Here is a 24154-nt window from a genome sequence, read left to right as displayed (position 1 = left end):
TTTCATATAGTCTGGATACGAGTCCTTTATCAGATACGTGCTTTGCAAAGATTCCCTCCTACTCTGCGGCTGTCTTCATTTTCTTGACAGTGTCTTTGGAAGAGCCGATGTTTTTACTTTTGTTGTTGTTTTGTTTATCAGCTTGTTCTTTTATGGATGGTACTTTTGGGTTGCCCAAGGCCACACCTATTTTCTCCTAGAAATTTTGTAGTTTTAGATTTTACATTTAAATCTATGGTCCATTTTGAGTTTATTTTGTAGATAATGCCAGCTATGAATCCAAGTTAATTTTTTTTTGTATATAAACATCCAATTGTTCCAGCACCATTTGTTGAAAGACTATCCTTTCTGCACTGCTTGCTTTTGCTCCTTTGTCAAAAATCAGGTGTCCATGTATGTGTAGGTCTGTTTCTAGACTCTTTATTTTGTTCCATTGATCTAGTTGTCTATCTTTACACCAGTTTTGATTATTGTAGCTTTATAATAATTCTTGAAATCAGGCAGCATTAGCCCCCAAACTTTGTGTTGTTGTTGTTTTTTAAGTTGTTTTGGCTGTTCTAGGTGTTTTGCCTTTCCATATCAATTTTAGAATTAGTTTACCAATTTTTACAAGAAAACCTTACTGGGTTTTGATCAGGATTGCATAGACCCTAGGGATGAATCTGGAGGGAACTGACATCATGGACAGGTGTATCTCTCCATTTATTTAGAACTGTTTAAGTTTAGTGTTCTGAGTTTTCATTGTACGGTGTAGTGAGTTGAGTCATGCCCCTCCCAAAGATGGCATATCCATATCCCCAGGGCCTGAGAACAAGACTTGATTAGAAAAATGTATTTGCAGGTGTAAGTAGGGGTCTTGAGACAAGGAGATTATCTGGATTATCCAGATAAGCCGTAAATCCAATGACAAGCGTAAGACACACAGAGGACAAACAGAAAGAGAAGGGGAGGAGGCGATGTGAAGACGCAGGCAGAGATTGGAGTGACGTGGCTACAAGCTAAGAAACGCACCAGAGAACTTCTGGAAGCAGCAGACCTGGAAGAGGCAGGAGGGAGCCTTCCTGAGGGCCTTTGGAGGGAGTGCGGACCTGCGGACGCAATTTCAGACTCCTGGCCTCCAGAACTGGGAGAAAATAAATGTCTGTTGTAAGACACCAAGCGTGTGCTGATTGGCTTTGATGGCCCCAGGAAACTAGTACAACAGGTCACTTACATTTTCTGTTAGATTTATCCTTTATTATTTCATCTTTTTGATGCTATGATAAACGGCATTGTTTTCCGGTGTCAGTTTCCGGCTGTTCATTGCCAGTATGCAGAAATACAGCTGATTCTTGTATATTGATATCTTATCCGCCCACTTTGCTAAACTCACTTAGTAGTTCTCATACCTTTTTCTGTAGATTACATCATATTTTCTACATGATCATGTCTGAGGAAAAAAATGGTTTTACTTTCTACTCTTGATGCCTTTTATTTATTTTTCTTGCCGGATCGCATGAGCCAAAACCTCCAGGATAATGTTGAGTCGGGGTGGCAGGTGCAGCCCTCCCTGATTTTTTCCTGACAGTGCTCAGCCTTTCATCATTACATATGATGTCAGCTGTAGGCTTTTTCTTTTTTTTTTTTTAATACATTTTTATTTATTTCGGAGAAAGGAAGGAAGAGGAAAAGAGAGAAACGTCAATGATGAGTGAGAGTCATTCATCGGCTGCCTCCTGCACACCCCCCTACTAGGGATTGAGCCTGAAACCCGGTTTGGGTTCTAACTGGGAATATAACTGTGACCTCCTGATTCATAGGTTGACACTCAACCACTGAGCCACGCTGGCTGGGTGAACTGTAAGCTTTTTGAAGGTGTCCATTACCAGGTTGAGAAATTTCCTTTCTGTTATTTGTTTGCTGAGAGTTTTAAAACCAGGAATGAATGCTGGATTTTGTCAAACGCTTTTTCTGTGTCTCTAAAGATGATCATACATTTTTTTCTTTTCTAAGTTTTATATGCTAATTTCCTCACCCATGAAATGAGCAGTACTTGGCTGAGCACTCGAGGGTCCCCTCGGCAGACCTCTGGGCTCCTGTCCCTGCAGCTCCCTCCTTAGGGGCACTCTGGCGGCTCCAGCTGCCCGGTCTCCCTGACCCTCAGCTCCATCTCCTCAAGCAGGAAAATGCCAGGCTGACTCAGTTCCCGCTCCTCTGCTATAGTCTGGAAACCCTCTCAAGGCAGCAAGCTGTGGCAGTTTTGCCGCTCACAGGCTTTGTTTCCCATCTCTGAAGAGTCACTGTCTTTCATTGCCTGAGGTCCATTTTCTTAAGTACTGTTTTAGTTGGTGGTGATGGTGGTGGTGGTGTGTGTTTCGTTGTTTTAGGAGGGAGGTAAACACAGTCCCTATTACTCCATCTTGGCTGCAAGGGGAAGTCATATATAGAGTTTTATGTAAGTTTTAAAAAATATGTTGTACATATTGCTTTTATATTTTAAACTTTGTATTATGGAAAATTTCAAAAGTTTACAAAATTAGAGAAAATAGAATAATGAATCCCTCCCTATATATCCAACACCCAGCTTTAACAAGATTAATTTATGGCCAGTCTTGTTTCATTTATAACTCTGCCCTGATCTTACGGTGATCTTTTTCCTCTATTAGGTAATTTTTGCAGACATTGCTTCATTTTAGTTCTAAATACTTCAGTTTGTATCTGCAAAATATGTCACTTTTAAAAAACAAATGACAGTAATTCCTTAATATCATCAAGTGCCTAGATATCATCACTGTCTTCTAACAGTTTGTTCATACCAGGATCCTAATCAAGTCCACACATTGTATGTGGTAGATAGGTCTTTTTTAACCTATAGATTTGTCCCTAATTTTTCTTTCTGATTTATTTATTGAAGAAACCAGGTCATTTGTCCTGTATGGTTTCCCAGAGAATGGATATTCTGGTTGCATCCCCATGTTGTCTTCAAAGTGAACCTCTGTCCCCTAATAAACTTATAGTTAGATGTGATTCAAGTTCTCATTTCCAGTAAATATTCCACAAGTTGTGCTGTACAGTAGCATGGAGAATTCATAATCCGATTGTCCCTCTTTTGTAGTGTCCTAGCAGCACACCCCTAGCACCTTACATTCACCCGCAGAGGCCGCCCTAACAGTTAAAGTGCTGTATCATAGACCGGGTGAGTTAAACAACAGGCACGTATTTTCTCACAGTTCTAGATGCTGGAAATCTGAGACCAAGGTCTGGCAGTGTTGAATCTTGGCGAGAGTCCCCTTCCTGGCTTGTAGACAGCGGCCTTCTTGGAGGAGAGAATGAGTCCAGTGCCTCTTCCTCTTCACAAGAGGGGACAAGCCCTCTTGGATTAGGGCTCCACCCTTATGACCTCATTTAACCTTTGTCACGTCCTCATAGGCCACATCTCCAAATAGAGCCACACTGGGGTTCGGGCTTCAACATATGAATTTGGGGAGGACACAAACATTTAGTCCATAATGCACCTGAAAATTAGATTTTTAAAGAAAAATTTTAGGTTAACAGAAAAGTTTCAAAGGTAGTAGAGAAAATTCTTGCGTACTCCTGACTCTATTCCTTATTGATAGCATTCTATATCACCACAGTACATTTGTCAAAACTAAGACCAACGTTGGTACACTGCTATTAATTAAACTCAACACTTTATTTTTATTTCATTGATTTTCTCCTAATGTCCTATTTTCTGTCCCAGAATCCAGGGTATCACATGACATTTAATCATGGTCTCCTTTTCCTCATCTGGGCGGTGGCAGTTTCTCCGATTTTCCTGGTCCTCAATGGACTGGGTAGTTTTGAGAAGCACTAACTTCCCAGGTGTTTGGAGACTGTTCCTCAATCTGGTTTTGCCTGATGCTTTTCTCATGTTTGCACTTGTCATTTGGGTCTTGGGAGAAAGACCGCAGAGGTGAAGTGCCTCCTTCTCACACCAATCACGATTCATGCTCTGAACGCGACATCACTGACGTTTCTGACCTTGATCACCTGGCCAACGGTGTGTTTGCCAGGTTTCTCTACTTTAAACTTACTCATCTCCCCATCCCCTTCCATTCTTTACTTTCTAGGAGCCAATTACTAAATGTATCCCCCATTTAAGGGGGGAAGACAGGACTATCTGCCTAAATTAAGCTGGAATTCTTCTGTATAAGAGATTTGTCTCACCTTCCCACTTACAGTACTATGGATTCATGGATATTTTATATTTTTTGTATGGCTCATGCATTGTAAATAAAAAAAGTGATGGCTGGATTTGGCTAAGTCTAGAAGATTCCTCAGGAAGGACTCATGTAAACAATATTCTGAGTTATTTTATGTTCATACAAGTTTGTGGCTTTTATATATTAAGGTTGCACTGGTTGGAAATAAAATTCTTTTTCCATTTCTGCAAAAACAGGCTGTTGGAATTGTATCAAATCTGTAGATGGCTTAGATAATATTGATACCCTAACAAGGCGCTCACATGAGTACCACTGTTCTCTGGCATAGTGCTCCTTTTGAATAGTTTAATATCAAGCTGGTTTTATTTCCCTTATAAAACTTGGTTGTTTTGTCTGATTGTCCAAAGGGGTTTTTCTTTTGCTTTTAAAGCCCAATAATTTTACTAGAGTACATATCCTTGTTCGCCAGTCTCAGTTGATTTTCCCATGTAAATAAAGGTGTCCCAAAAAGTGTATACATACTTTGAATGATTATAAAGTGTTTATTAACATACAGTTCATTAAAAAAATTTTCTTATCCTACCCAAGGATATTTTTTTCATTGCTCTTCAGAGAGAGTGGAAGGGAGGGGAGAGAAACGCCGATGTGAGAGAGACACAGCGATTGGTTGCCTCCCGCACATGCCCCAACCGGGGCTGGGGATCGAGCCTGCAACGAGGTACGTGCTCTTGACCAGAATTGAACCCAAGACCCTTCAGTCCATGGGCTGACACTCTAACTGCTGAGCCAAACTGGCCAGGGCTCATTTTCAAAGTTTAAAAGAATCTACAGAAATGAATAATTTGTTTTGTCAATATCTGTTTTCAAACTGATGACCGTTCCGGTCCAGGCACTGATGATAACTCGAAGCAATGAAATTGCAAACGTCAGGAAGCATTTCATTCGATATTTGTGTGCCCTCAATTTGTCAACTGTTGCCGGTTTTGTACCATAAACTTTACCTTTTATGTATCTCTATAAAAAAAAATCTAGTGGGTAATTTTTTGTTCAAAGCTTAGTCTGGCTTCACCCATTATTTCAAATCAGTTAAACTTGAAAAGGAGTGAAAATTGAGTTGTCAGCTGTTAAAACGTGTGTACATATTTTGAATAATTATAAAGGCAGTTTTCATACTTCAACTGTGTTTTCAAACCTCCAGTAACATTTTAGGATGAATTTCCTTTGTTCAAAGCTTAGTCTGCCTGAAAAGAAAGAAACATCAATTGAGCTATCAGCTGTTAAGTGTGTGCACACTGTATGTAGTCGTCTTCTACTGGGCATTTTCTTCTCATTAATTTTGCATTCGTTTTTAATATTAATTTTTAATATTATTTTTTCCATCACTGTGGTTTTCTTTTTTGAATATTCCTATTATACTTATGTTGAATCTTCTTTGGCTGTTCTATATCTCTCACCTTTTCTCAAATCTTTTAAATCTCTTTATTTTTGAAATTTGGTTTGTTTTCCTCAAAGATTTACTTGCTCTTTTGTTCCATCTAGTTTAATTTTCAATTTCTCAAAATGTTTCCTTTTTTTTCTTTCTTGAGTTCATCTACTTTTCTCAGAGCTTGTTATTCAAATAAATCATTTCATTTCTGTGTTTTTTCATTTTTTAATTTTTGCTGTTCTCTCATAGCTTCTATAATCTTAATATCTGAAGCTCATTTTGAAATATTAGGTAACAGTTTTATTTTGCAAACATACATTTCTCGTACTTTCATTAGTCATAGGGATTTATTTTTTATTTAATCCATTAGTCTTTTTCATTTTAATAGTTTTATATGGGAGTAAGCAACAGTCTTCCACTGTTGCTCTTGCTACGTGAGGTGGGGCAGAACTGCTTTTCCACCTTCATGGTTCTAGGGCTTCTTTCTCTGTGTGTGTGTTTTTTTAAATCCTCTCCTGAGGATATAATTTTTTCCCATTGCTTTTCAGAGAGAGTAGAGGGGGAAGAGAGAGAGAGAGAGAGAGACATTAATTGGTTGCCTCCCACACCTGTCCTGACCGGGGCCCAGGATCGAGCCTGCAACCCAGGTACATGCCCTTGGAACTCGGGACCCTTCAGTCCGCAGGCCAGCGCTCTAACCACTGAGCAAACCAGCCAGGGCCTCTGCGGGTTTTGAAAAATGATGAAGAGCCCTGGCTGGTGTGCTCAGGGGTTAGAGCGTCGGCCTGTGCACCAAAGGGTTACAGGTTCGATTCCCGACCAAGGGCACGTACCTCGATTGTGGGCTCACTCCCTGCCCCCGGTGGCAACCAGTTGCTGTCTCTCTCACATCCATGTTTCTCTCTCTCTCTCCGCCCCCATCTCTTCCACTCTCTCTGAAAAGCAATGTTAAAAATATCCTTGGTGAGGATTAGTAACAAAACAAAGATGAAGAAAATGACCTCATACCTTGTTTCTCTCCCTACTTTTATATAGACCTTCCCTTTCATTTGCCCCTAATTTCTCCCTCCTCATCAAACTGAATTGTTTCCAGCAGCACCTTCTTGGTGGGAGGCTTTGCTGGAGAGAGTTCTGGGTTACTGGTTTTGAGTTGACAGAGGCCACGTACCACCAGGGATACCTGGGGATCTGAGGCTCTTTCAGGCTTCTGCAAGCTTCCCGCTTTTTCACAATACGAAGGCGCCGCGTGCATGTCTCCCTCATGAATGTACAGTGGCACCTCCCAGAGCTTACAAGCTGTGTGACGCAGACGCAGAGGCGGAGCAGAGAACCCACCCGTCTTTTAAGTCACACATTAGATTTGCAAAACCTTAAAACAATACCACTCTTATTTTGGTTTAGGAAAATAGACTTACGTTAACAAGTAGTGAATGGGTTTATGTTCTTTTAAAATGGATTATTTTAGAAACCTTTCTTAATTTCTAATATAGATATAATACACACAAGCCAAAGCTCGCGTCATTTTATTGAGTTCTGTTTGCTGTTTTTCTCATTGTTCCTTTCTTTCCTGTGGGTTACTGGAACATTACAAAGGAACCCATCCTGACTTAGCATGGTCTTTGAGTATGTTACACTCATGGTTTTCTTAGTGCTTACTTAAGCATTACACACGTGGCTTGGCGCAATCTGTGGGCATTGCTCTACTACTTGGAATGAAGTGCAGAAACATTACTTCCATATGTCCCTACTCACGGCACTCCCTCATCTTTAAATCGCCCGACATACTTCCTCTATCTGTGCTGAACACTACGCCAGATCAGGTGGTGTTACCTTTTTGTCACGACCATTAAGTATGATTTACTATCACGTGACCATAGTCCATTATGTCGATTCATCCCAATGTTCTCTTTCCCTGTCTGCAGCTCCAAGCCCCCTTCTTTCTGCAGCATGTTTCGTTCAGGGGCCTTCCTTTGGCCACCTTTACTCAGGCAGCTGACGGTGGGGGCAGTGCAGCCCCCTCAGCCCCGACCCCTCCTGCAGCGCTTTTCCTCGAGGTGGTGTAAGCTCATCTGCCCACTAGGCCCGCTAACCCCCGGGGAGAAGAGAGCGAGGAGGCTGCACGTCAGCTCCTAAGCTGGCCTTGTCGCCAAGCTCGGCCCCTCGGTGCTGGTGGGAGTGCTCTGTGCCACTTCGTGTAGTCTCATTGGTGCTGGGTGAGAGAGCTCGGCTCCCTTGGGCTCACTGACACTGGGGTGGGCAGGGGTGCCACTGGGGTGTGACCAGTCCCCTCCACTGCCTAAGTCTCCACTGCTCAACTCACGGAGAAGCCCCTGCCCCCATGCGTGGGGGTTGGAACTCCACAGCCTGCTCTATGGGGAGAGGAAGAGTCAGCCCCGCCTACCTAGTAACACCATGTGGGGGGGCCGTCACCACTGGCTTTCCCTGAGGGACAGCAGGGTGCTGCCGGAGGTGGCCCTCACTGGTGTTTGACTGAAGCAGGTGCTATCAGAAGGATCTTCTGTTGGTAGGCTGTCCTCTCCCTGGTCCTTTGTCCCAGGGAACAGGTGTCCTTTAGAGTTTTCTTTCTTTTTCTTTTTTGAGAGAGTGGAAGGGAGGGGGAAGGGGGAGAGAGAGAGGAGAAACATCGATGTAAGAGAGACACATGGATGGCTGCCTCCCACACGAGCCCCGGTGGGGGCAGGGATCAAACCTGCAACCCAGGTACGTGCTCTTGACCAGGAATGGAGCCCGAGACCCTCGGGTGCGCAGGCTGACACTTTAACCACTGAGCCACACCAGCCAGGGCCCTTAGAGCTTTCTGGTCTGTGCCGATTGGCAGTCCTGGGCCAGAGCTTCTGCGCACTGTCTGGAACAATGGGAAGCAATAAGGGACCCCCGGGAACCCGCAGTGGCATTCAAGCCCACGCCCTTGCATGTGGTTGCCTTCTTTACACCTCTCAAGTCTTCCACATTTATTGAGTCCCTTCTGTATGTTAGGTGTTAACACTAGAGGTGACAGGTCCATGGATGAAAAGAAAGAAAACCATAGAACATAGCACCATGTGTTAAGGCCTGTGAGAAATAGATGTGTAAGTGAACAAGCACTTGACAGGACACACAAATGGTCCCCACATGTAATAACACACTGGGACACTATCTTACACCAACAGGATGAGGCAAAACTCAAGAAGTCAGACAGTACTAAGTGTTGCCAAGGACACAGAGCAAACGGGAACTCCTGTTCACTACTGCTGGGGTTGTAAGTGGGTACCCTCGTTTTTTTGAAACACTTTGTCACTGGATAGGAAACTGGACACATACATACCACGAAGTCCATAACTTCTACTCTAAGCAACAAAGGCTAGAGAAACTTGGAGCGCGTCCACATGTTATATTTGTATACAGATATTAACCACCCAGTGTCCATCACAAGCCAAATGGATAAATTACGGTTTATCCACACACAGAGTGCCGTGTGAGCACATGTGAACTGTAGCATACACATCAACACAGATAAATGTGAGGAGTGTGCTGAATAGGAAAAGCAAGTCACAGGAGGATATACACTGCATTTTTCAATTTACGTAAAGTTTAAAAACAGGCAAAACCAAGCAATGTCTTGTTTGAGATAAAATTATAGAGAAACACACACGAGGTACAGTGGAAGCACTGAGGAGGAGCAGGCAATTCTGCCTCTTGTCTCTGTCAGCTTGGGATACAGAACAAATACCACAGAATGGGCAACTTAAATAACCGACATTTATTTGCTCACAGTTCTGGAGGCTGGAAGTCTGAGACCAGGGTGTTGGCAAAGCTGGTTTCCCCTGAGGCCTCTCTCCTTGGCTCGTAGGCAGTTGTCTTCAACTCGTGTCCTCACGTGATCTTCCCTGTGTGTGTCTGTGTCCTAATCTCCTCTTTGTCTGACACCAGTCATGTTGGATTAGGGCCCGCTCTAATCACCTTATTTTAACTTAACTTCCTGTTTAAAGACCTTATTTCCAAAATTAGTGACATTATGAGGTACTAGCGATTGGGACTTCAACCCTGGAATTTTAGGCCATAATTCAGCCCACAGCACCTCCCCATCTCCCTGGGCTGCAGGATGGTCAGGTAGCTGAATATAACTACATTTAACAAAGAGTTAATTATCACATATTCTGTTCCAAGGAATCAGAGCCAAGTTTTGAAGGATATCCTGAACGAACAGAATGATAAAGTGTTGAGACCTAACCTTCCAGCACTGTCTAGAAAGAACGGAAGGGTGGCCTGAAGGAGCTGCGCGCAGCAGACGATGCAGAATTCGGTTAGAGTGCTGACAGGGAGGAGGGGGCTGGGCGCGACGTGGCTGGTGTGGACGTGCTCCGACTCGGGAGGAGGAATGGCTGGAGTGTATGATTCCTGAGTGTCCCCAGCATCAGCGGAGAGCCGAGTGCCGAGCAGGCACAAACTCATTGCTGCAAGGACGTGTGTCTCATATTGGTCTCTTCACTTGTACTGGAACACTACTGTGAGCACACAAGGTATTCTTAGAAAATAACTGATCATCTCATCTTTGTCAAAATCATTTAGGCAATGTCATCTAATGGTCCCGGAAATATTGCATTTAGTACTTGGTTGAACCATATAAAATGGCCAATATTTGGTCATTTTCACCCGCAGAAATGGCCATTCCATATGGTGCGACCTAATTCAATGTTTGAGTTGTTTACATTTTTATTTTTAAGAGGAGAAAAAAAATGACAAAGCAATCCACTCAATCAAAACCAAAGCATATCTGCAGACTGTGATCAAATGGTCATGTAAGTAGAAACCTATTCCAAAAACATAACTACTTCTCCAAACAGACAATCTTAAAACATCTTTTAATTATAATCAAGAAAGCCAGGCAACGAAGGCATAAGAGCCTTCTGCTGTGAGATAAGTGCAGTGGATATGTGGAACTCATTTTTAAGGTTTTATTTATTGATTTTTTTTTTTTTTTCAGAGAGAGAGGAAGGGAAAGGCAGAGAGAAAAACACACTGATTCAAGAGTGAAACATCGATCCACTGCTTCCTTTATGCCCCACACCGGGGATTAAGCCCAAAACCCAGGCATGTGTCCCAACCAGGAATCGAACAGGCAACGTTTTGGTGCATAGGACAGTGCCCAACCCACCAAGCCACACTAGCCAGGGCCGAAGCTTTTATTTTCAATGCAAAAGGGCTTATGATATTAAAGTCTTATTGTGATATTATTTTATTACTGGATGTTTTATCGGCTGGCTTGGAACGAAGATTCACCACAGCTCCACTAGTGAATGGCCCCGTTGTGATTACTTAAAAATCAGTTTTATTGTCAGTGTTGGGCTAATCAAAGATCAGCTCGTGCCTAAAAGCATGACTAAAAAATAATGCACCGTTACGTAACAGGATTTGTGGAACTTTGTCCTGCCATTTATCTGTACACAATGTTCAACCATCTAGCATGGAGAAGACCTTAAAATAAGGTGCTAATCTTGGGCCACATTTACAAAAATAAAAAGCACCACAGGGAATGTTGTTCTTGATTTACTTGCACAAAAATATATCAGTGCTTGTTAATTTGGAACAACAAAGATCCTACGAGTAAACTGTCACTTTTAAGCAAGCCCTGAAATTATTTGGGGCCCTTCAAATATTGAGAACTTGAGGCATGCACTCTGTAACACAGTTTCTGGAAATTTTTTCAGACATCCAGAGAATAGCCTGAAACAGCACCCAGGAGTAGGAGTAAGAATTCTCCACTTAAGAGAAAATAGGAACTTTACCAAAGTAAGACATGTGGCTATTTTCATGGAACCCAGAGTGATGAAAGCACATACTCTTTCTTAGATAATACTGGGAAGCTGGTTAGAGATATGACTAAGTCAGTCAGCCAGTACTTTGAGTTATGCAAATACACAAAGCAATCCATGAACCAACATTATCTCATAGCCAGCGTTATGAAATAGAAAAACCCCAAAGTGGCAGAAATCATGCACTTCCTGTGTGATATGTTAGAGATCCTATGAGTATGGCAGCCTCTATAGCCTTTTCCATAGGACCAAAAATGTGGGGTAGTTTTATTGCACTATGAACAAAATGATGCCCTCTGGTGCCATCACGGAGCCTAAGAGGGCCTCGAGATCCCTGAGGGGCCCCATGCTGGGCAGCTCTCCCTGGTTAGCAGCTTCACAGGCAGGTGGCTGCAGAAGGGAGTGGAACATATTTCCGAGTCACTCAGACTGGCATTCTCTCCTCAGGCAAGTGTGAATAACATGTCTCTCTAGGTCTGGTAAGAGAAATAAGCAAGGCGGTGCATGTGCTCCCAGGGTAGTGACTTCTGAATGTGTGTGCTCTTGGCCCTTCCCACTTCTGCTGAGCTGAAATTTCGCAGCCCTGTAACTTCTTCCTGTAGGTAGATTTCTATTCTCCGGGCAACAAAGAATTCCTCGTCCATTCAAATACAGAAAGTCAGGGATCTCAGCAGCTGTGAGATTTTCCTCACCCACTCCTCTCAGAATTCTCCAATCCTGGTCCCCGACCCCCTTCATCATTCTGACCAACAGAGTCGGGATGGAGGAGGCCTGGCTAGCTGACTATTCAGCCTACAACTCGGTTTGCCCATCGGGATAATCTAACCGCAACCTGCATCTTCATCAGGGTGTGCATGACTCTCAAGCTAAAGACGTACAAGACGAGGGTGTGGGTTATTCTTTTCACTTTTATTCAAATAAATACAGTAATTGTACACAGCCTGATTAGTTCTCCCGCCAGCTCTCCCTTTCAGGTTGGTGCACTTAGATTTCAGATGTGCATTGCTGGGGTCACATCATGGCTGTGTAGGATCTACCTTTAATTTGAAACAATTATTTCAGACTCACAGGCCAGCAGCTCTCATAAGACGAACCTCACCCACATGGGATTGAATAAGAAGAGAACAGGCATCTTTTTGGGTACAAAACATTTTAATAACATATCTTTGGATAAAATGTAATTGTTTTCTCTCCTACTTTCTCAGATCAGGCACTTGAAAATGAGAAATATCAGGAATGGGCAACCCAGTTCATTAAAATTCATTGGATTTGATTTCCTAAGAAAAGTCAAACAAGGTGGGAGAAAATGGCATTTAGTGTTTGCCACCAGTTAGTAAGGCTGATAATGACTACAATATTTTTAATGTGCTTGATTCACAAATGCAGAAGTTGGAGAAATTTCATTTGTTGTAAATGAGCTTTTCCTGACATTCTGTCTTTATGAGTAAGTAGTAACTTCTTTAGTCTGAAAATGGTTTGATTAATATCACCTTTACTGGGAAAAACTTCGATTCTCTTTGGCTTGGCCTATGGTACCCCCCCACCCATTTATTTGAATATTAGTTATGGCTTCAACAGCTGAATGAGAGTTTGGTTCTGCAAGGAACTAGTTCAGGAGGTTACTTCTTATCTAAAGCCAGTAGGGTGAATGTAACGTAAGTGGATCAAAATCAATTTAAAAATCTTACTAATCCTAGACAAAAGGCAGTCAAAGGCAACTTGGTCTATAGTATGGCAGACTGGGAGGCATGGGCCAGACCTCACACTGTCACACTGTCAGCATGAACAGACATGGCTCTGGGGAGCAGCTACAGCGCCTGGAGAGCAGGGCCCAGAGCCCACCCCGTGAGACGGACCGTTCTGTGAAGTCCTGCTTCAGAGCGATTCCCACAGCGCCTCCGCTGATCCCAGTTCCTTTGTAAAGATGCTCTTCGGCTCAGCAGCAGCCCAGGGGAGTGGGAATAAGGCTTGATGTGTGAGAACCACTAGTGTCCTGTGACAGCAGAGGCTGGCAACATCGTCTAGAAGCCAGAGCAAATCTCCTTTCTACAAGTAACAAAATCCAACCATCTCACAGTCATTCCATTAACATAAAACTAAACTACTTTGAAAAATAATACACTTTGAAACCCTTTGTCACATTTATAAAAAGAAGAAAAAAATCAACAATTAAAAAAAAACCTTTTAAAATGTATCAACAGGCTTATTAAGAAATAGAAAACACTTGGTTTAAGACACTTGGTGACTTCCTTACTTCATGCATCAGGGATGGATACACAGTAGGTTTTACTACTGACATATATTTGGTAAAAACTGTAGAAAGAGTTCTGTCAACAAGGTAACTGTTTGGAAAGAAGAGTTACAACTTTTCCCATAATGTCAAAAAGAATAAGGAAATATTAATACAACAACATTAATTCAGTTAAATAAATAAAAGTGGCAGCAACTTCATAGCAATTTTTCAACACAAAAAGGTAGCTCAACAATATTTTAAAATAAATAATTGCTCCAAACAGAAACAGTCACTCTTAGCACAAACCAAAAGCACTGAAGTAAGTGCTAGGAGATGCAGCAGCTCCACTCCTGAAAATGTTCACCGATGAACAGAAATGCCACCTGGATCTTCTGGTCTGAGATATTCACCATGAAGGGAAAGTCAGCTGCACTAAACACTAGCCTTAGGGCTATCTTTTGTCATTTTTCTTTTTTCTTCAAGTATGTGCTTAAATATTTTCTTTAGGGTGTTGTAAACTATTGGTCCATTTTCAGAATCAAAATTAACCTGATGACAAAGAAAATTTATATTCAGGACATTATAACAAGAATTTTAACCAGTCAATTTTGGGAGAAAAGAAATGGGGTGGGAAAAACCTAACATTTATAAGCAAAATTATATATAAATTTAAAAGTACACACAATACCTTTCACACATTACTTCTAATTACATATTTCAATTGCCAATTACATCAATGCCAAATCTATCAATGAAAATCCAGAGACTTAAATCTAGTGCCTGGATATGTAGTCTACTCATACACTGTCAGGAAGCAACTTGGCAGCGAGTGTGCAGTAAGTTTTGGATCCAGAGTCTGATCACTGATGACATAAGGGACAGGTCTCCTCATGAAAACAATGTGCACCAGCCACCAGTGTTGCATGGGGCAACCTGAACAGGAGCCTGACTCTCCACCTGCCAGCCGAGCAGCCTTGGGTCATCCCTGACCTCTCTGTAAGAGGGAGGTGACAATGCCCATCTCCTTAGGGTTTCCGTGAGTACTAAATATGAGAGCCTGACATGTGTGTGACACATAAAAACCTATGTAGTAGTTTCCTTTCCCCTTGGTGGGAAGGCACCATATACACATATGTGAACTGCCTGCCCCAGCTCACTGTACTGCAGGGTTAGGAGGGATGTAGGACAGAGAACCAGAGCAATTACCATGCCTCCATCCCACCCCCAAAGAACCGTGTGACGCCTCTGACAGGATCAGATCACTTGGCCAGTGGCCCCCTCCTCCTGCATGTGGAGGGAGGGAGGGCTGTCCCCTTGTGACCCGCTGGGAAGGGTCTGGGATTTCACTCTGCTGACATGCTAACAAGTTCATCTGCCAGCTTGGGGACACTAGCAAGAGACACTAGACTGCTGGGTCAGAGACAAACAACCTTATAACTTGAACAATAGAATCACATGTGGGACGCCTTGCCATCCAAGTCCCACGGGCTGACGCGGAGGCCAAGGTGGAGGCTGCACCCAGCTGAGGATCCCAGCGCGGGGCTGCAGCAAGCCTGCTGAGCGCTGGCCTGAAGGGACACGCCCTTTTCACACGGGAGGCCCAGGATAAGAGCTGTGGCAGACTCTGCTCACACAATTACGCACAAGGGGAGAGACCCAAGAACTGTTTCCTGTTTTTACAGACAGATTTGGAACCGGTATATTTAACTCTTCACTAGTGTCCCCTAAAAGGCCAAAAGGAGTTGCAAAGAATTCCTACCACTTTTGGAAAGGCCAATATTAAGGGTTTTTTTCCAGTTAAGTCAGACACTTATTTTTACTTTAACCATTATATTGTCTATCCTACTTGCAGAAACTTCTTACTAACATTAAGAACAGTTTCAACTGTTTACTTTGTTAAACACTAAACCACAACCCTCCCCACAGGGAAAGTAGCCTCTTGGTCTGTGAAGGTCTATGAAAATGCAATAAAATATATGCGTAAAGGATCAGATGATTGGGGTTTGCACTGCTGATTCTGGAAACTTAGTGTCATAAAGCTCCAGATGAGGAACAGGAAAGCCTGCCGGAATAATATGACTTTGAAAAGAGTGAAGGCAGAGGAGACATGAATGAGTACAAACAATACTGCTGTCGTCATTAATGTTCACCACAGACACTGTCATGGTTCTTGGTTTAATGACATTTTCATATTGTGAGAGGTACCAACAATTAGCTGAATGGGTAGGGGAACCTTTTCACTTGGCAGGAACCTGACCCTGTTCTTCAGCCAGGAAAGACTGCTATAAGCCAAAAGGATGTGCAGAGAAATAAAATGTTTTTTATTCTCTGCTTAGGATTAGTCAAGCAGGACGTACTACCGAATCGTCAATGCTGGGTGCTAAATTCTCACTAGATGATTTCTTGATTAGAACCAAAGTAGAACTGCCTCAACAAGATTCTCTGACTCCTACTAGCACATCATTTAAAAATACTTTCTCAATACCCAATTGTTTCTCTCTTTATAAAAGCGCTTTGTTCCAATGTTCTCCTTCAAAAAACCCCACAAATCAGCTTTTTCTAATATCACTGTTAGGAAACGGATATTTTTTGGCCAAAAGTCTGCAACTACTTTCAAGAAATGTCAAACATGTTTCCATTAAGAGGAAACATAGGTAACAGTTTTATTTTAGAGGAAGCTGCTGACCTCTGGATTCTAACTTTCAAAGATCACACTGCTGGGGGTCTGCAGGAGAAAGAAGAGTGCCACCCACCTTAGTGAAAGCTTGAATGGCACGGGCAAGGACGGCTTCCTCCAAGTCTATGGGAATTGTCTGCAGGCTCACGATGCAGTGTAACACGCAAAGAATTGTCTGGTGCTGGCCCTGTTTTTGCAGAAATCAAAGTCAAACAAGTTTTTTTTTAAATACCTCAAGAAATAAACTCAAAGAAAATGCAGAGCCAGGAATTGGCTTTGACCAAGTACTCATAACCTCCAATACTATACTGCCTACCAAGGGCTCTACCAGTGTTTACTGTTATGTGTTTGAAAGCTTTCAGGAGATAAAATCAAAGCTGGTTAGTTATTACATGAAGCACAATTTCAAATGAAATGTCTTCCGTGAAGTAAACTGAAAGGATGATCCACTCTTACTGTTGCTAGACACAATTGTGCCAGAACGCCTCCCTCATTCCCTCTGCGTGTCTGCGAGCACTAGCGATAGATGTGAAACGAGGAGACATGAAAGCATAGGAGGTAATGCAAGGCTGATTATGAGATAACACTATTTCCCAAAATAAAAACAAAGCTGATTTTTAAATGAAAATTTAGTATCTCTATATGGTTAAAAATACTAAATTGTAAAGAAGGATCTACAATGACTGCCAGTCTCCCTCCCGCCCTTCCTGATCTACTGTCTTCTAGCATGTTCCCTAAGGCCACCACCATGATCAGTTTCCTGTTTTTCCTTCTATAGTCTTCTACATGTTATACATGAGCCACATACTTATGTAGGTGACACACTCCCCTTTCTAAGAAAATACCAGTGAGTGCATCTTCCAACCTACCTCACAGCCTTTCACATTATATGCTCATGGTAAATAAGTATAAACGAATACCTGTAAGTGCAATAGTTAATTATAACATATCCCCACCATGTTATAGTACCTGTCTATCAAGTTAATATTTATGAAAAAGTTACACTAAACATGGAAATATACCTGTTATAATTTTGAGCAAAAATGAAGCATAAAGTGTATGTGAAATGATTTTTACCAAGTTAACATACGCGGTTTATAAGGCTGAAAGACATGAAATGTTTAAAGTGGCTCTTCTGGGATTATGGGTATTTCCCTTTTTATTTTTGTACCTTCTAAATGTTTATACTGGGTATTTCTTCTTTTATCTTGCAAAAAGTTAAATTAGACCCAGGTACAGGATTCCATATGTGTTCCCTTTTTATAATGGAATTTTTAGTGAGGAAACTTATATAGTTAACTCCATCAACTGGTCCAACAGCTACTTTACCTTCTCTAATAGAAACAGTGCTTCTGCAGTGTCCGCACGTCTGTCAACCAACATGTTCACGTCCTCTTGGGTTATTACAGGCTCCTTCAGCTGCTCCACCCACGACCACATCAAACTGCACAGGATGAAAGGATCCCTTTCACCACATATTCTTTCCCAAGCTCCGTCTCGGGAATTTAGTTCTTTCTAAAAAGAAAGGAAGAAAAGAGAAAGAGGGAAGAAAGAGAAGGACAGGAGGGGGAAAGAGGGAGAGGGAACAGGCACCATCTGACATTTGATGAACCTCAGGCTCTCCAGGAGGAAGTCTCAGGCTCTGGGTAAGGGCTGGGACCCCTCCCAGCACCCCCACTTCCAGGAGGCACATTGGGCTGAGATACTGAACATCTCTAAGCCTTGGTTCCCTCTATGAAGTGTGCCCCTGCCCCACAGGTGCTGAGCAGACTAACAGGTCTGCTAAAGCTCCTAGTGCAGAGAACGACTTAGTTAACCTAAGTTCCACCTCAGGAACTGAGGAGCAGTTCAGGGAGGGAGGCTGCCTTTGCAAGGTCTTGGTGAACAAAACAGAGATATTTACTGCAATGAAGTAGAATGGTAGATTAAAAATCATAAATAAGAGAACATTTGTAAATTAACCTGGGTTAAGTTAAAGCTTCTGACTGAAACTCCAAATTTCCCCTCCGAAAGTGCCTAAAAGTTGGTAAATGTGGTATATGTACTTCTTTCAAGTTCCTTTTTAGAATCCTATGTAGAGTTTAACACATAACAAGCCCTGTATCCTGAAATTTGATTGGATGTAAACAACTAGGAAGTCCTCCCAATAGTCCACATGCCTGGAGATAATTTAAGCAGATGATTTCAAAACTTTACCTCACAGAGAGCAGGGGAAAAGTGAGATAAGAATTTTAATTTCTGACAGGATATTTAATTTCAGATTTATGTTTTAGTAAATGAAATGTTTGCAATAGCAATAAGCATAGTAATTGCTACCATTAATTTGTTCACCCATTCTGTATTTGAAGAACATTTTCCTTAGGGCAGGAACTGTGATACATGGCTTACCTCTGATTCTACAGCAACCCAGCAGAGGCCCCTCTACAGACAAATGTACTGGGGCTCAGGAAAGATGAAACAACTTGCCCAGGAGCCCAAATTGAGAAATGGGCAAAAGAGACATTCCCATCCAGGTCTGCTCCTCTCTGTCTATGATGTTTCTGCTATGTAATATTTTTGGCACTGGATTTCTCTCTATTACCTCATAAATAAGTCAATACTTTGAGAAGACAAGTTGGACAGAAACAACAAAACTCCAAGGCCCTCTTATTAAAGACTATGTCATTATGTTTTCCGAAATCTTCAGTGGCATTAGGAAAGACATAAGGATGATGAAAAATATTAAACACATGAGCCGTGTCCTGGCCCTGGGGCATTCGGACCACATGACCTTTGGGACCCTTAGTTCCCCCATCTGTGACACTTAGTTCATAAGGACTGCATAGATTAACAAAGAACCTGTAAATAATATCTGCCTCAAAGGATTACTGTGAAAATCACATGAGATAAAAGACATGAAAGGGCCTAGTATAGGCACAGGTGGCATTATCCTATTTAAATCATGTTCATTTTACTTTTTCTTTTAAATTATTTTTTATTTTTCAATTACACTTGATGTACAATATTATATTAATTTCAGATGTACAACCCAGTGATTAGGCATTTATATAACTTACAAAGTGATCACCTTGATAATCTAGTACCCATTTGACACCATACAGTCATTATAATATTGACTATATTCCCTATGTTGTACTTTACATCCCAGTGACTTTTTAAAAATATATTTTTATTGATTTTTAGAGGGAGAAAGGGAGAGAGAGAAAGAGAGAAACATCAATGATGAGAGAGTTGTCATTGATCGGCTGCCTCTTGCACAGCCCCTACTGGGGATCGAGCCCGCAACCCAGGCATGTGCCCTGACCGGGACTCGAACAGCGATTTTCTGGATCATAGGTTGCCGACACTCAACCACTGAGCCATGCGGGCAGGGGCCTGTGACTATTATTAACTACCAATTTTTACTTCTTAATCCCTTCACTTTTTTTGCCCAGTCCCCCAATTCCCCTCCCCTCTGGCAACCATCAAACTCTTCCCTGTATCTATAAGTCTGTGTCTGTTCTGCCTGTTTGTTTTTTGATTCCACATACAAGTAAAATCATCTGACATTTGTCTTTCTCTGTCTGATTTATTCACTTAGCACAACACTCTCTAGGCCCATCCATATTGTTGCAGATAGTAAGATTCCATTCTTTTTTATGGCTGAGTCATATTCCATTGTACATATGCACCACTTCTTCATCCACTCTTCTATTGATGGGGACTTAGGTTGCTTCCATATTTTGGCTATAGTAAATAATACTGCAATGAACATATGGATGTGTATATCTTTTCAATTTAGTGTTTTGGGTTTCTTTGGATAAATTCCCAGACAAAGTCCATCTTTGTCTCTTGTTATAACCTTTGTTTTAAAGTCTATTTTGTCTAGTATAAATATTGCTACCCCATTTTTTTTTTTTTTTTTTACTTCTATTTTCATGAACTATCTTTTTCCATCCCTTTACATTCAGTCTGTGTCTTTCGATCTGAAGTGAGCCTCTGTGGACAGCATATGTATGGGTCTTGTTTTGTTATCCATTCAGCCACCCGATGTCTTTTGATTGAAGCATTTAAACCATTTACATTTAAAGTAGTTGACAGATAAGTATTTATTGCCATTTTATTATTCATATATTTCATCTTTTTTCTTCTTCTTCTTAAATATATCTTTTAATACTGGTTTGGTGGTAATGAAATCTTTTAGCTTTTTCTTGTATGGGAAGCTCTTTATCTGTCTTAAGATTCTAAATGACAGCTTTTCTGGACAGAGTAATCTTAGCTGTAGGTCCTTGCTCTTCATCACTTTGAATATTTCATGCCAATCCCTTCTGGCCTCCAAAGTTTTTGTGAGAAATAAACTGACAGTCTTATGGGAGCTCCCCTGTAGGTAACTAATTGCTTTTCTCTTGCTACTTTCAAGATTCTCTTTGTCTTTAACTTTTAGCATTTTATTTTTGTCTTATAGTAGCTTTATTCATAATTGCAAAAACTTGGAAGCAACCAAGATGTCCTTTAGTAGGTGAATGCATAAATAAACTTGGGCATATCCAGACAATGGAATATTATTCAGCATTTAAAAACTCATGAAAAGCCATGGAGGAACATGAATGCACATTACTAAGTGAAAGAAGCCAATATAAAATGCCAACTTACTATATTATCCCAACTATATGAAATTCTGGAAAAGGCAAAACAATGGAGGCAGTCAAATGATCAATGGTTGCCAGAAGTTGGGGGGTGGGGGTGGGGATAAGCAGTGAACAGGTGGAGCACAGAAGATTTTTAGGGCAGTGAAAATATTCTGTATACATAATGATGGATACCTGTCATTATGTATCTGCCCAATGTACAGTAAACACCAAGAGTGAATCATAATGTAAACTATAAACTGTGGGTGACCATGATATGTCAATGTACCATCATAATCATCCAAAGCTCACAGTTTACACCACGATTCACCAATTGTAACAAATGTACCACTCTACAGGGGGATGTTGATTATGGGAAAACTATATTTGTGTTGGGGGCAGGGGGTATATGGAAACTGTGTATGTTCTGCTCAGTTTTGCTGTGAACACAAAACTGCTCTAAAAAATAAAGTCTATTTTTAAAAAGCTGTCTAAAGTCAGCACAATACTGAGAAGTTGTGTTTTAAAAATCAGCTACAAAATAAACAGTAAGGGTTAATGATAGTCTTTCTGATTGTCCAATAATGTTGAAACAATGAATGTATTGAAAACAAAAATGATACAAGAAACAAAGAAGAAAATAAATCTGTGTGATGAAAGAGAAGAAGTGTCACAGAAATGAGGGTTGTATATGAAGCCAAAGTAAAAAAAAAAAAAAAAAAAGGCACATATCATATAAAGGGCATTAACAGAACATGATAACAAAAGTCAGACTGAATCCAGAGTAACTTGACAACAAAATGAAGAAGGCATTCATATTTCCCCAATTAATAAATGGTTCTATTAACTTTTCCTGATGATACATATTTTTAAGAATAAAAAAGTGTAATGAGGCCTTAGCTGGTTTGGCTCAGTGGCTAGAGCGCTGGCCTGCAGACTGAAGGGTCTTGGGTTCAGTTCTGGCCTAGGGCACATACCTCGTTTGCAGGCTCGATCCCTGGTCCTGGTCAGGACATGTGCAGAAGGCAACCAATCAATGTGTCTCTCTCACATCAGTGTTCTCCCCTCTCTCTATCTCTCCCCTCTACTACACTCTCTCTGAAAAGCAATGGAAAAAATATCCTCAGGTGAGGATTTAAAAAAAAAATGTAATGAGAAAAAACTGGACATAATAATTGAGAAAATGCTATGTAATTTTTTTCATATAAAAATGGCAGCTTAGTAAACAATGATTAAAAATACTTTTTAAGAATTGTGTATATAATTAAATGTTCTGTAGTTTCTGGCACTGGGAACACCTTGTCCTTCAAGTGCAATTCTAAAAAGCATAGTTAAGCCACAGGTACAAATGTATCAGCTGAATGTATGACTACTTCTGATGAATCTACAATTATTTTCTTCTTAAATAGAGGGCAATCCAATGTGAACTTTTCATATTCTCCACATTCTCCATAAACATGGACTCCATATTTCTTAGAAAGCTCTAACAGATAAGGACCCACTGATCTAGGGTTTTTCCAAAATGCTTATGTGGATCTAAACCCAAAGCTGCTACTTTGATGATGACTGCCTGATTTAGATCCTATCATCTGTTGGAGCAAATCTTGGTTTCCCTGCCAAAGGTAAGCTAAAGGCTTAAAATTAAGCCTTTTACACACATTTTCTACTGATAATCAGAAAGTATACAACCTACTGTTATTCCTTTTACTTCTTTTTCCTTAACAAGTTTCAAAGCTCAGAGAGACTGTCAACCTCATCACCTTCACATTTGGTGGACACTCATCTTGTATCCACACTACTTCCCCTTTTGGTATGGCAATAGAGGGGAGAACCACTGCATCTGCAAACAAATCAATGTCATGAGGACCCAGTCTGACACATGTAGCTACTGGCAGACCTCACATGGTTTTCAGCTGGCCTTAGATTTGCTGAAGCAACTATCTGATGCCCAGCAGCAATGTACTGCATCATTATTGTTAAAGCTGTCCTTCCTACCACTGATCAGAGCCATAACCCTCATGCTGGGTGCAGTGCATGGGCATGTGGCAGGCCTAGCCTTTACCATTTTAATTATGATGACTCTTGGTGTGGGCCTATTTAGGTTCATCTTGGTTGGGACTCTCTGTGTTTCTTGGATTTGTATGTCTATTTTCTCTACCAGGTTAGGGATGTTTTCCATTATTATTTTTCAAACAGGTTCTTGGTCTCTTGCTCTTTCTCTTCTTCCCATGATGCAAATGTTAGTATGCTTGAAGCTGTCCCAGAGGCTCCTTATACTATCCTCACATTTATTTTTTGGATTCTTTCTTCTTTTCGCTGTTCTGATTGGGTATTTTCTGCTTCCTTATCTTCCAAATAACTGAATTGATCCTCTGCTCATGTACTCTACTGTTGATTCCATGTAAGTATTCTTCATTTTTGACTGGTTCTTTTATGTTTTCTATCTCCATTTTTATGCTTACCTCTTTGAAGTTCTCATTGAGATCATTGAGCATCCTTATAACCAGTGTTTTGAACTCTGTATCTGGTAAATTGCTTGTTTCCATTTTGTTTAGTTCTTTTTCTGGAGTTTTATTCTGTTCTTTCATTTGGGACATGTTTGTTAGTCTCATTTTAACTGCCTCCCTGTGTTTGTTCCTATGTATTAGGCAGAGCTGCTATGTCTCTTGATCTTGTACAGTGGCCTAAAGAACTCAGTGGTGCAGCCCTGGCTGGTTTGCTCAGTGGTTAGAGCGTCGGCCAGTGAACTGAAGGGTTGCAGGTTTGATTCTGGCCAAGGGCATGTACCTCGGTTGCAGGCGCTATCCCCAGCCCTGGTAGAGGTGCATGCAGGAGGCAGCCAATCAATGTGTCTCTCTCACATCGATGTGCCCCCCATCTCCACTCTCTCTGAAAAGCAATGGAAAAAATATCCTCAGGTGGTGTGCCCCCTGTGTGGACTGTGTGCACCCTCCTGTTGTAGTTGAGCCTTTATTGCTGTTGGCAGGTCAATGGGAAAATTTACCCACAGGCTGTGAGGCCGCAAAAACTGGCCATGACCACTGTGGAAGATCTGCTGTGCAGGGGCTGACCCCATGGAGCAGGACTCACTTCAGTGGGGCTCTGGTGACCACTGAGACCACATCTTGAGTGTGTCACTTGTGGAGGTGGTTGTGTGGTGCTTTGGCATGTTCTGAAGCTATCCACCAGGTGCACTGGCTCTGGGGCCTCCAGG

General features: G+C 41.5%; 1 protein-coding gene and 1 pseudogene across 6 annotated transcripts in view; both read right to left on the bottom strand.

Moving 5' to 3' along the window:
- Window positions 1–12556: 12556 nt before the first annotated feature.
- The window catches only part of PTPDC1 (protein tyrosine phosphatase domain containing 1), a 70369-nt gene continuing 58771 nt past the window's right edge, over window positions 12557–24154 (bottom strand). For 5 of the 6 annotated variants that reach the window (XM_087822579.1, XM_087822580.1, XM_087822581.1 and 2 more), the window contains 3 exons: window positions 17663–17848; window positions 16410–16520; window positions 12557–14205 (listed from right to left, as the gene is read on the bottom strand). In XM_087822579.1, coding sequence (XP_087678705.1) covers window positions 14089–14205; window positions 16410–16520; window positions 17663–17848 — 414 coding nt within the window. In that variant the 3' untranslated portion in view covers window positions 12557–14088. Of the gene's footprint in view, window positions 14206–16409; window positions 16521–17662; window positions 17849–24154 lie in introns of those variants that run through there. The other variant, XM_087822583.1, reaches the window with a different exon arrangement.
- Window positions 21248–23182, bottom strand: LOC107538167 (diphthine--ammonia ligase pseudogene; annotated as a pseudogene).

The sequence above is a fragment of the Miniopterus natalensis genome, chromosome 12, assembly GCF_054644295.1.
Source record: "Miniopterus natalensis isolate mMinNat1 chromosome 12, mMinNat1.hap1, whole genome shotgun sequence".
NCBI lineage: Eukaryota > Metazoa > Chordata > Mammalia > Chiroptera > Miniopteridae > Miniopterus > Miniopterus natalensis.
Note: the sequence above shows the minus strand (reverse complement) of the source record. Positions and strands in the feature narration are given on the sequence as shown.